At 42.5% G+C, this 13,353-nt stretch overlaps 1 protein-coding gene across 2 annotated transcripts in view; it reads left to right on the forward strand.

Moving 5' to 3' along the window:
• The window catches only part of LOC134360064 (phosphatidylinositol 4-kinase alpha), a 267,869-nt gene that overhangs the window by 195,605 nt on the left and 58,911 nt on the right, over positions 1 to 13,353 (forward strand). For both annotated transcript variants that reach the window (XM_063074140.1, XM_063074141.1), the window contains 2 exons: positions 83 to 173; positions 11,024 to 11,191. In XM_063074140.1, coding sequence (XP_062930210.1) covers positions 83 to 173; positions 11,024 to 11,191 — 259 coding nt within the window. The remainder of the gene's footprint in view (positions 1 to 82; positions 174 to 11,023; positions 11,192 to 13,353) is intronic.

A 13,353-nucleotide genomic window follows, 5' to 3' on the forward strand; every position in this document is an offset into this window, starting at 1 on the left:
CACCTACAGTATTTATCCTTTTATTGTGCAAGCTTTTATTGGTGATTTTCCTGGCATTTATCCAATGTTTTACATCTGATAGGTTTAAAAACACTGAGGCCATAGGAGCAGAAGTAACCCGGTTAGTGAGACTGGATCCTGGAGCTGTCAGTGATGTCCCAGAAGCTATACGGGTAAGAACACAGATAGTGTACACCATTAAAGGTGATCAGTTGGCTCTTGTGCAAGGATTTTTGAAGTGCTGTACATAGAACATAGAACAATACAGCACAGAAACAGGCCTTTCGGCCCACAATGTTATGCTGAACCAGCTAAAAAGCAAATCAAAAGCACCCAAACACTAATCCCTCCTACCTACACCATGTCCATATCCCTCCATCTTTCTCATCCATTTGCCTTTCCAAACATCTCTTAAAAGCCTCTAATGTATTTGCCTCTACCACCATACCAGGCAGCACATTCCAGACATCCACCACTCTCTGAATAAAAAACTTACCCCTCACATCCCCTTTGAACCTACACTCCCTTACCTTCAATGCATGCCCTCTGGTATTGGACATTTTAACACAAGGAAACGGATAGTCCCTGTCCACTCTATCTATGCCTCTCATAATCTTATAAACCTCTATCCAATCTCCCTTCAACCTCCGACGCTCCAGAGAAAACAACCCAAATTTATCCAAGTTGATAACACGTGCTCTCTAAGCCAGACAGCATCCTGGTAAGCCTCTTTTGCACCTTCTCCAAAGCCACAAGAACCTTCATATAGTAGGGCGAGCAGAGCTGTGTGTAATACTCCAGATGTGACCTAAGCAGAGTTTTATAAAGTTGCAACGTAACCTCCTGACTTTTGAACTGGTCACCACACTGTATAAAGAGTGTGGTTGCACAGGCGATTCACTGGGTTGGTGACTGGACTGGAGGACTTTTAGCTATGGGGAGAGATTGGATCAGCTGAGCTTACATTCCCTGGACCAAAGGAGGCTGAGGGGCAACCTGAGAAAATTCCATGTAATTCTGAGAGCCAAAACTACAGTAGGTGGTCAAAGTCTCTTTTCCCCATGATAGGGATATCTAAAACAAGAGGACAGAGGTTTAGAAACATAGAAAACCTACAGCACAATACAGGCCCTTCGGCCCACAAAGCTGTGCTGAACATGTCCCTACCTTAGAACTACCTAGGCTTTACCCATAGCCCTCTATTTTTCTAAGCTCCATGTAGCCATCCAGGGGTCTCTTAAAAGACCCTATCATATCTGCCTCCACCACTGCCGCTGGCAGTCCATTCCACGCACTCACCACTCTTTGCGTAAAAAACTTACTACCCCGACATCTCCTCTGTACCTCCTTCCAAACACCTTAAAACTATGCCCCTCTTATGACGCATTGTACACCTAATGAGTTTTTCCCCCTGCTTTTTCTGCTTAGTAGGGTTTTTTTTATTATCACAAAATTTTTTTTCAATCTTTAAGATAATGTTTTTCTTTGAGACATTGTAAGTGTTGTTATTTCGATGTACTCGTGTTATTTCTTTTGTATAATACAACAATAAAAAGATTTGAAGAGAAAGAACTATGCCCTTTTGTGCTAGCCATTTTAGCCCTGGGAAAAAGCCTCTGACTGTCCACACAATCAATGCCTCTCATTATCTTGTACACCTCTATCAGGTCACTTCTCATCCTCCGTCACTCCAAGGAGAAAAGGCCGAGTTCACTCAACCTATTCTCATAAAGCATGCTCCCCAATCCAGGCAACATCCTTGTAAATCTCCTCTACACCCTTTCTATGGTTTCCACGTCCTTCCTATAATGAGGCGACCAGGACTGAGTACAGTACTCCAAGTGGGGTCTGACCAGGGTCCAATATAGCTGTAACATTACCTCTCAGAGAGGTGAGAGGAGGAAGAAGTTCGAAAGGAAATTGGAGGGATAGACAAAAGGCTACGGAGACCAAGTCATCGGGTATATTTAAAGTGGAGGTTTTTAGGTTCTTAATTAGTCGGGATGTCAAAGGTTACAGGGAGACAGCAGGAGAATGGGTTGAGAGGGATAATAAATCAGCCATGATTGAATGGTGGAGCAGACTTATGGGCTGAATGGCCTAATTCTGCTCCTATGTTTTAAGGATAGATTTTGTTATATAGAGGGTGATTGATACTTACAGAAAAGGTAAGTCAAGGGAATACTCACCAGTCCACATCAAGGGATCAGCAGTGGAAAGGATGAGCAGTTTCAAGTTCCTGTGTGCCAACGTCTCTGTGGATCTATCCTGGGCCCAACCTATTGATGCAGTTACAAGGAAGGCACGGCAGCAGCTATATTTCATTAGGAGTTTGGGAAGAATTGCATGTCACCAAAGACACTCGCAAATTTCTGCAGATGTTCTGTGGAGAGCATTCTAACTGGCCGCATCACTGTCTGATATTGGGGGTGGGCACTGCACAGGATCAGAATGTTGTAAACTCAGCCACTTCCATCACTGGCACTAGTCTCCCCAGCATCCAGGACACCTTCAAAGGGTGATGCCTAGTTAAGGGCTCCCATCACTCACAACATGCTCTCGTCTCATTACTACCATCGAGGAGGAGGTATGAAGGCACACTCAGTGTTTCAGAAATAGCTCCTTCCCTTCCACAATAGATTTCTGAATGCACAATGAACATTCCTCAGTATTTTTTCCTCTCTTTTGGCACTGCTTATTTAATTTTTTATAAATACTTTTTATTGTAATTTATAGTTTTATTACTATGTATTGCACTGTACTGCTGCCAAAAAGGAAAAAAAAATCACAACATGTGCCAGTGATATTAAACCTGATTCTAATTCTAATATAGAGGCATTTAGACAGACACTTGAATCAGCAACATTTGGAAAAATACAGTCCTAATGTGGACGAATGGGACAGTCAAATGAGGTTAACATGGATATGGTGACCAAGGGGCTGGTTCTGTGAAATCAGTGAGCACGCAGTAAATGAAGTTCAAGGGGAGATGGAGAGAGGGCTAAAGGGGATTTGAGGGGTAAATTTTTCACACAGTAGATGCTATCTGGAAAGAGCTACCAGGTAAGGTGGTGGAGGCATGAGCAGAAAGAAAGAACATTTAAGAGGCATCAGGACAGGTACTTGAATGTTCAGTACGTTGAGGGATATGGAAATAATTAGTATACATTCAGTGGGCACTTTATTAGCTACCTCCTGTACATATAAATTGGCCACTGAGTGTATGTTTGTGGTCTTCTGCTGCTCTAGCCCGTCCACTTCACGTTTTATGCTTTCATAGATGCTGTTCTGTGCACCACTGTTATAATGCATGGTTATTTGAGTTACTATTACCTTCCTGTCAGCTTGAACCAGTCTGGCCATTCTCCTCTGACCTCTCTCATTAACAAGGCGTTTTCATCCACGTAACTGCCACTCGCTGGATGTTTGATGTGTTTTTGTACCATTCTCTGTAAGCTCTAGAGACTGTTGTGTGTGCAAATCCCAGAAGATCAGCAGTTTCTGAGATACTCAAACCACCCTATCTGACACCAGCAATCATTCCACAGTCAACTTAGACCACATTTGTTCCCCATTCTAATGTTGGCTCTGAACAACATCTGAACTTCTTGACCACGTCTGCACTGTGTTGCTGCCACATGACTGGACGATTAGACACTTGCATTAATGAGCAGGTGTACAAGTGTACGGAATAAAGTGACCACCGAATGTAGGAGCGGAATTAGGCCATTTGGCCCGTCAAGTCTGCTGTGCCATTTGATCATGGCTAATTCAGTTCCCCTCTTTTCATTATCTTTGATGCTCTATTCTTCTTCCCAAGCCAGTGTAAGGGAACCATTTGGACCAATTTTAGTCTCATATTAAAGCAGTTCTCATATTATATGGCCCAGCCAATATACTGAAGGATTCACAGAAACTATTGGGATAAATAAACTTACAGAAACTTATTGACCCAAATAGTGCACCCTAATTAAAGCATTGATTTAGTCATATACTTAGCCTCATATCTGACTTCTTTTCCTCAACTCTGATGCTAATTGTTAGGGTTATTCAGCACAGAAACAGGCCCTTTGGCCTCAGTTTTTATCAATTTATTTATTGAGATACAACACGGAGTAGGCCCTTCGGGTCCTTCAAACTGCGCTGTCCAGTAACACCCAATTTAACCCAACCTAATCATGGGAAAATTTACAATGACCAATTAACCTACCGAACGGTATATTTTTGGACTGTGGGAGGAAACCCACACGATCACAGGAGAGCATGCAAACTCCTTACAGGCAGCGGCAGGAATCGAACCCAGGTCGCTGGTACAGTAAAGTGTTGTGCTATCAGTACATTACCATACTGCCCAAAGAAGCATCCTACCTGAGTGAGTTCCATTTGACTACATTTGGCCCATATCCCTCTGAACCAGGGGTTCCCAACCTTTTTGTTATGCCATGGACCTTTACCATTAACAAGGGGTCTATGGACCTCAGGCTGGGGACCCCTGCAACCTTCCCTATCAATGTCCCCAAGAGAAAAAGACTGACCTTATGATTCACCTCATAAATTCTTCTTTATAGTAGAGACCACTTATTCTTTTTACATAAAGCTCTGTAACAAATCACACTGTCAGTGAATCCACTTCCTTCGACACTACAAAGCTTCTAGTGTCTTTGGCTGAGGGTGTTTATTGCACAATCCCTCTCTTTCACAGTCAGCTACCTTCCTCTGTTTCTCCACCTTCCTCTATTTTTCCAATTTCACTGCCACCTTTAAACCTTCAGTATTTTATAATCAAATCTTCATTGGACTTAATTACTACTTCTGCTTTTTAAAAAATCTTCAGTCTGCGTGTGTCTAGCAGATATGGGTGTGGGCCTCCCTTCCCTGTCTCGTAATTTTGTAAAAATAGATGCAGACTTTGCCTGCAAGGCATCTGTTATGGCCAGGTCCTTTACTACATACATCAGAATCAAAAGCTTTATTAGGTTCATAAATCTTCTAATTGTCAAGGGATCCAGAAATCCCTTTGGGGTATACATGCTCAGAACGTTGACGGTGGCAGGATACACAGGCAGAGGGATCTCTGGCTTAGAAGTGTAGAGTACAAACACACAAAATATGTGGTAAACAGTTGATTAGGCATTTGACAGAGAAATACAATTTGAGCAAACAAGCATTAGAACGGGGTTCCCAATTTGGGGATCACAGACCTCTTGCTTAATGGTTCAATGGTTCCATTGAATATCAGAGAATGTATACAGTATACAACCTGAAATCCTTACTCTTCAAAGCCATCCACAAAGCATAGGCCCCAAAGGATGAATGGCAGAAAATGTTAGAACCCCAAAGCCTGTCCCTCCCTCTCCCATTCACAAGCAGCAGCCAAGCATCAACCCTCCCCCTGCTGGTTCCTGCAGAAAGCATCGGAACCCCACCCCACCCCACCACCAGCACCCACCATGCAAAGAGTAGCAAAGCCCAATGGTTTTGGTCCATGGCATAAGAAAGGTTGGGAACCCCTGCTTTAGAAAGAAAGTCAACAGATGGCTTAGAACATAGAAGAGGGCAGCACAGGAACAGCTCTTCAAACCATAATATGCCAGACCAATTAAATTAGTAATCAAATGGCCAACTGAACTAATCCATTCTGTCCACACAGTGACCATATCCTTCCATTTCCTGCACTTCCATGGGTTTTTCTAAACGTCTCTTAAAAGTCCTTACTGTGTCTCTTTACCACCACCCCAGATAGCACATTACAGGCACCTGCCACTCTTTGAGTAGAGAAAATTTACCTCTCCGATCTCCTTTAAACTTAACCCCTCTCATCTTCAATGCATGCCCTCTAGTATTAGATATTTTAATCCTGGGAAAAAGATACTATCTGTCTACCCTGTCTATACTTCTGATAATCTTACCTAAATCTCTATCAGACCTCCCCTCAGCCTCCACTGCTTTAGAGAAAACAACTCAAGTTTGTCCAACCTCTCGTTATACCAGATGCCCACTGATTCAGGCAGCATCCTGGCAAACCTCTTCTGCATCCTCTCTGAAGCCTCGATATCCTTCCTGTAATGGAACGATCAGAACCGAATGCAAAACTCCAGATGCGGCCTAACCAGAGTTTTATAAAGCTGCAACATAACTTCCTGACTTTGAACTCAGTGCCTCAACTAATAGAGGCAAGCATGCCATATGCTTTCTTAACCACTCTACCAACCTTTGCAGCCACTTTCAGGAAGCTATGAACTTGGATCCCAAGATCTCTCTGCTCATCAACACTATTATAAGGGTCTTGGTAGAGTTGTACAAAACATTGGTGATCCCACATACGGTGAGACTATGTTCAAGATTCAAGTTTTTTGTTTTAGTTTTTTGTCACTTTTCAGTACAGGACCGTAAAGAATAATGAAACGACTATTACTCTGGATCCGATGCAGCATAAAAAAAACACAGTAAGCATAAAGAGTACAATAAAAACAAAAAAACCCAGAATGTACAAGTAACTGTTATTACATCGACTGATTGTTCATAAGGTGACGCTCAGTGTTGTGTATGTAGTGGTGGTGGGAGTGGTCAGGTGGGTTAATGATTAGCTTGATAGCTTAGGAGAAGTAACTGTTTTCAAGTCTAGTGGTCCTGGAGGGATACCCTTTACCAAAGGAGGTGTAAGACACTCCTCCCCTCTGCTGTCCTGCAGGTCACCCTTGGGCAAGGTGTAGCACCTGCTTACCCCCGGATGCAGGGTCACGTGAAGCCATGGGAGCAGGTGGTGGATGGTTGTACGAGCAGCTGGTGCATATCACACGTCTTGGTTATGCGACCTTTGACACCAGGCAGACAATCTCTAAAAAGTATTGATAATGGCTGGGGTCACCCATCTTGTAAAGACATTGCCTATAAGAAGGCAATGGCAAACTACTTCTGTAGAAAAATTTGCCAAGAACAATCATGATTGCCCACACAACACATAATGAAGATGATGATGATGGCCCTGGTGTGGATGTTGTGCTAGCCTTTTCTCTGATGGGAGTGCACTATGTTTGGCTTTGGTCACCCTGCTACTGGGGAGACGTCATTCAGCGGGAAGGAGTGCAAGAAGATTTACAAGGATTTTGCCTTGGAGTTGAGCAGCTGAATTAGAGAGGTTGAGCCTCCTAGGATTTCGTTCAGTGGAGCATAGGAAAGTAAAGGGTGATCTTATACAGATGTATAAAATTATGAGGGGCACAGACAGGGTGAATGCATTCAATTGTTTTCTCAGGGGTGGTGAGTTAAGAACTAGAGGACTTAGCTTTAAAGTGAGAGTGGAGAGACTGAACAGGAGTAATCCTACAAAATGTAGTGGATACAACCCAGTCCATCACGGGTAAAGCCCTCCCCACTATAGAGTACATAGTACATCTACGTGGATATGGCGCGGGGATGGGAACCAGTATGATAGAGCAGAGGATGAACTCGTAGGTGATGGGTGTAACATGAACACAAGGAAGGACAGGCCAATGATTGGGTACAAATGCAGACAGAGCAAAGAGTTAAGTTGTACCACAGAGGCAAAATTCATTAAGGCGAAGAATGCAGGACTGAGGGTGCTGTATTTAATTGCACGTAGCCTTTGGAATAAGGTGGACGAACTCATGGCACAATTAAAGACTGGTCAGTATGACGTCGTGACTGAAAGATGGCCATAGTTGGGAATTTATTTTGTACAGAAAGGACAGGCAGGAAAGCATAGTTTGGCTCTGTTGGTAAGAGATGGAATTATATCTTCAGAAGGAGCTAATGTAGGGTCAGAGAATGTCGAATTTTTGTGGGTGGAGTTAAGAAACTGCAAGAGTAAAAAAATCATTATGAGAATCACATATAGGCTCTCCAAATAGTAGCCAAGATATGGAGTTTGAGATTGCAAAGGAAGATGGAAAAGGCATGTAATAAGGGTAACGTCACAATTGTAATGGGGAACTTCAATATGCAAGGGGATTGGGAAAATCAGGTTGGTGTTGGAATCGCAAGAGAGGGAATCTGTTGAATGCCTACGAGATGGCTTTTTAAAGCAGCTTGTGCTTGAGCCTACTCGGGGAAAGGCTGCCTTAGATTGGGTGTTGTGTAATAACTCAGACCTTATTGGGGAGCTTAATGTAAAGGAACCCTTAGGAAGCAGTGATTATATGATTGAATTCATACTGCAATTGGAAAGGGAGAAGCATAAGTCACATGTATCAGTAACACAATGGAATAAAGGAAATTACGGAGGCATGAGAGGGGAGCTTGCCCAGGTGAGCAATGACAGTAGAGCAGAGATAGCAGAAGTTTCTAGGAATGGTGGGGATGACAGTAGAGCAGAGATAGCAGAAGTTTCTAGGAATAGTTCACAAGGCGGAGGATAGATATGTCCCATAGTAGAAGTTGTTCTCAAATGGCAGGTGTAGGCAACCGTGGCTGACAAAGAAATTAAGGACTGCATAAAAGCCAAGGAAAGGGCATAAAAGGTAGCAAAAGAGAATGGAAAGTTGGATGATTGGGAAATTTTTTAAATCCAACAAAAGGCAACTAAAAAGCTACAAGATGGGAAAAGATGAAATATGAGGGCAAACTAACCAATAATATAAAGCAAGATACCAAAAGTTTTTGCAGGTATATAATGAGTAAAAGGGAGGTGAGAGTTGATATTGTTGGGCCACTGGAAAATTATGCTGGTGAGGTAGTAATGGGGGACAAAGAAATGGCTGATGAACTTAATGGGCGCTTTGCATCTGTCTTCACGGTGGAAGTGTGCCAGAGGTTCATGAATGTCAGGGAGCAGGAGTGAGTGCCATTGCTATTACAAAGGAAAAAGTGCTAGACAAACTCTAAAGGAGCTTAGATGGATAGGTCACCTGGACCAGAGTCCTGAGAGAGGTTGCGGAAGAGATAACGGATGCATTGGTCATGATCTTTCAAGAATCACTTGATTCTGGCATAGTCCTAGAAGACTGGAAGATTGCAAAGGAGGAAGGCAAAAGAAAGGAAATTATAGGCCAGTTAGCCTGACCTCAGTGGTTGGGAAAGTGCTGGAGACTATTATTAAGGATTAAGTTTCAGGGTACTTGGAGACTAATGATATGAAGAAAACATACATGAACATGGTTTTAAATCAACATGGTTTTTCCTGTATGCATCATTTACAATTAAATCTTTCAACTGGATTAAGCAAATTCGGATCAGGTTTAATATCACCGGCATATGTTGTCAAATTTGTTGTTATGCAGTAGCAGTACAATGCAATACATAATAAGAAATGTAAGTTAAGAATATTGTTAAATAAGTAGTGCAAAAACCAGTGAGGTAGTGATCCTGGGTTCAATGTCCATTCAGAAATCAGATGGCAGAGGGGAAGAAGCTGTTCCTGAATCACTGAATGTGCACATTCAGGATCCTGTACCTCCTCCCTGATGGTATCTGTTTTTGGAAGGGTTGGACTAATTTGTTTTTAAGCTTCACATAACCAGACAGAATTTAACACTGCTTTAAAAGTTCATCATTAGCCTGTCATTAAAGACCCAGTATATTTAAAGTCGAGGTTCCTAGGTTCTTGATTAGTAAGGATGCCAAAGGTTATGAGAAGGTAGGACAAGGAGATTGAGAGGGATAATAAGTCAGCCGTGATGGAATGGCCTAATTCTGTTCCTGTGTCTCATGGTCTGATAGTTTCTAATGGTAAGTGGAGAACACAAAGTTAAGGTGATGGGAAAAGAAACAGAAGCTAGCCCAAGCAAGCATTTGTGATCTGGAATACAGCGGTTGAAGTGGAGGGAAAAGCAAATTCTCAAAAAGAGTATTAGATAATTTACAAGGCCAAGAGGAAAGAATAGAGCGAACAGGTTGCAAATGTGTATCATCGTACAACAATACGGTTCGAGGTAAGGTAAAGAAAATATAAATGATAATGTGGGTTGTTTATTACCACCGACTTGTTGTTCACAATTATGCCAGATCATTGAGCATCATCCTGAGAATTTTCCAATTCATTTACCACTGTTTTCTTGTGCTAATGGGGCAGTTAGTTTGCAGATGCTCCTGCGTGTCTATTTAGCTCCCGGGATGCCAGGATCCCTGTGGTGCTCTTGCAAATCTTCTCTTCCATTAGGAGCACATAAGTCTGATCGCACATCAACAGAGTGAAGTAAATAAGAATTTAACTGTGTTCTGTGCTTTTTTTAAAACAACATTTTCTGTACTTTGAGACGTCAGAACTTTAATCTAATGCATGTTTTAATTTAGATTCAGATTCTGAATTAGCTTTATTTACTACAGACAGTGAAATGCATTGCTGTGTGAACAACACCAGTTAGGGATGTGTTGGCAGCGGAGTCATAGAAAAGTACGGCACAAAATAGGCCCTATGACCCATCCAGTCCATTTAAACTGCCTAGTCCTATTGACCCTGAGGATTATACCCCCACCATCCTATACCCCCACCTATTGAAACTTCTCTTAAACGTTGAAACTGAGCTCACATTCACCACTTGCGCTGGCAGCTCGTTCCACACTCTCACAACCCTCTGAGTGAAGGACTTTCCGTCATGTTCCCATTAAACATTTCACCTTTCACACTTAACCCATGACCGCTAGTTTTGGAGATAAATAGTTGTAAACAGTTATTTAATTTAACTATTTTAAATGTATATATATATATTTTTTTTTAGAAAAGTTAAATAAGTAGCACAAAAATAGAACAAAAAATAGTGAGGTAGCGTTCTCTTCACAGAGAGAAGAAGCTGTTTCTAAATTGTTGAGTGTGTACCTCCTTCCTGATTGTAGCAATGAGAACAAAGCATGCCGTAGGTGATGGGGGTCCTTAATAATGGATGCCCCTTTTTTTGAAGCATTGCTCCTTGAAGAAGTCCTAGATTCTACAGAGTAAACTGCTCAAACTGTAACCTATCCCAAAGGTTAACTGATCAAAAGGCAACGTTTTGTATAGTTATTTGTAGATGGACATAGTTTTCTGATTGGGGCTTAATGTTTTCTCCCTTTGGTGTCTGTTTTTAAGCATCTGGTCACTTGGCACACGATCGACGCTGACGCCCCAGAGCTGAGCCACATCTTGTGTTGGGCACCCACCGATCCACCAACAGCTCTCTCCTACTTTTCAAGCTTGTATCCACCGCATCCTCTGACTGCACAGTATGCCGTGAAAGTGCTACGGTCATTTCCTCCGGTAAGTAGCGGCGGCGTGTGATGAAATATCAAACAAATTTTAGATAAGGATGAGTGTGCTGACCAGACTTCCAGAAAGGTCTGTGTTTATGCTATAGTTATTCTGTCACACATAACTAGTATCATTCCTCTGGTTATGAAATCACACGTTCTTAAGCATACCATGCATGAAATTACAGATAGTTAAATTTAAAACTGAAATGCATTTATTATCATCCTATTGCCCTGCATACCCTACCAACCATGTACCCATCCAAACTTCCCTTAAACACTGAAATCGAGCTTGTGTGCACCACATGCACTGGCAGCTCGTTCCACACTCTCGCCACTCTCTGAGTGAAGAAATTTTCCCTCATGTTCCCCTCAGACGTTTCATCTTTCACCCTTAACCAATGACCTTTAGTTGTAGTCTCACCCAACCAATGCAAACGAGCTTGCATTTACCCTATCTACTGTATACGCCTCAGGATCTTGTATGGATTATACAACCTTGAGATTCATCTTTTAACAGGCAGCCACAAAACAAAGAAAACCAATAGAACCCCAAAAAAAGAGCATCAAGCACCTAATATGCAGAAAAAAACAAATCATGCAAACTGGTACGGGCAAATAAATTACAGACTTTTAAGAGATGATCAGATAGGCACAAAAATGTAAGGAAGATGGAGGGACATGGACAAAGGAAGGATTAGTGACTGGGTGATTTTTGATTTGCTTTATAGCAGATTCCTGTGCTGTACCATTCTTTGTTTTATATTCAAAAATTTAATGCAAACAAATGACATTTTGAACTGAAGTCTACAGAGTGAGTCCATCCCCAGACCCATAGTTTAGCACAAAGCTGAGCAGCAAGCTGAACAAGTTCATCCCTGGCCTGGTGCCCAAATCATCATCTGAACATCGGGTTCTGTCACTTCGATTCACTCTGGGGTCTGGAACCTGCCGCCTCGATTCGCCCTGCCCCCAACCTTTCCAATTCAGCCCAGTGCTTAAATCGATTGAACCTCACTTCCTCGCTTTCATCGATAGGCCCACTGCCTCGTCTCGTTTCGTCTCGGTTCTGCCACATCGAGTTGCCTCTGAGTCCAAAGGGAAATTACAGACTATTGTTTGTGATGATTTAGGAAAATTACATCATTCTTTTCCCATTTGTTACACAGAAACATAGAAAACCTACAGCACAATATAGGCCCCTCTGCCCAAAGTTGTGCCGAACCTTAGAAATTACCTAGGGTTACCCATTGCCCTCTATTTTGCTAAGCTCCATGTACCTATCCAGGAGTCTCTTAAAAGACCCTATCGTATCCACCTCCACCACCGTCGCTGGCAGCCCGTTCCACACACTCACCGGAGTAAAAAACTTACCCTTGACATCAAGTCACCTTAAACCTGTGCCCTCTTGTGGCAGACATTTCAGCCCTGGGAAAAAGCCTCTGACTATCCACACGAATGCCTCCCATCATCTTATATACCTCTATCAGGTCACCTCTCATCCTAAATCGCTCCCAGGAGAAAAGGCCAAGTTCACTCAACCTGTTTTCATAATGCATGCTCCCCAATCCAGGCAACACCCTTGTAAATCTCCTCTGCACCCTTCCTATAGTTTCCACATCCTTCCTGTAGTGAGTAGTGAGGTGAGGCGACCAGAACTGAGCACATTTCTAATCAGTATGCTGGTGTGACATTTACACAAGATCACAAGACAAAGGAGCAGGAGTAGGCCATTCGGCCCATCGAGTCTGCTCCGCCACTCCACCATGAGCTAAACTATTCTCCCATCTAGTTCCAATTTCTGGCTTTTTTCCCATATCCCTTGATACCCTGACTAATTAGATACCTATCAATCTCCTCCTTAAACACCCTCAATGATTGGGCCTCCATAGCTGTATGTGGCAACGAATTCCATAATTCCACAACCCTCTAGCTAAAAAAATTTCTCCTCATCTCTGTTTTAAATGGGTACCCTTTAATTCTAAGACTGTGGCCTCTTGTCCAGGACTCGCCCACCAAGCCTTTCCACACCTAATCTGTCCAACCCTTTCAACATTCGAAATGTTTCTATGAGATCCCCTCTCATTCTTCTATACTCTCATGAATACAGTCCAGGAGCTGACAAACGCTCCACATATGTTAGCTCCTGCATTCCAGGAATCATCCTTGTAA

The sequence above is a fragment of the Mobula hypostoma genome, chromosome 21, assembly GCF_963921235.1.
Source record: "Mobula hypostoma chromosome 21, sMobHyp1.1, whole genome shotgun sequence".
In the NCBI taxonomy this organism is placed as follows: Eukaryota; Metazoa; Chordata; class Chondrichthyes; order Myliobatiformes; family Myliobatidae; genus Mobula; species Mobula hypostoma.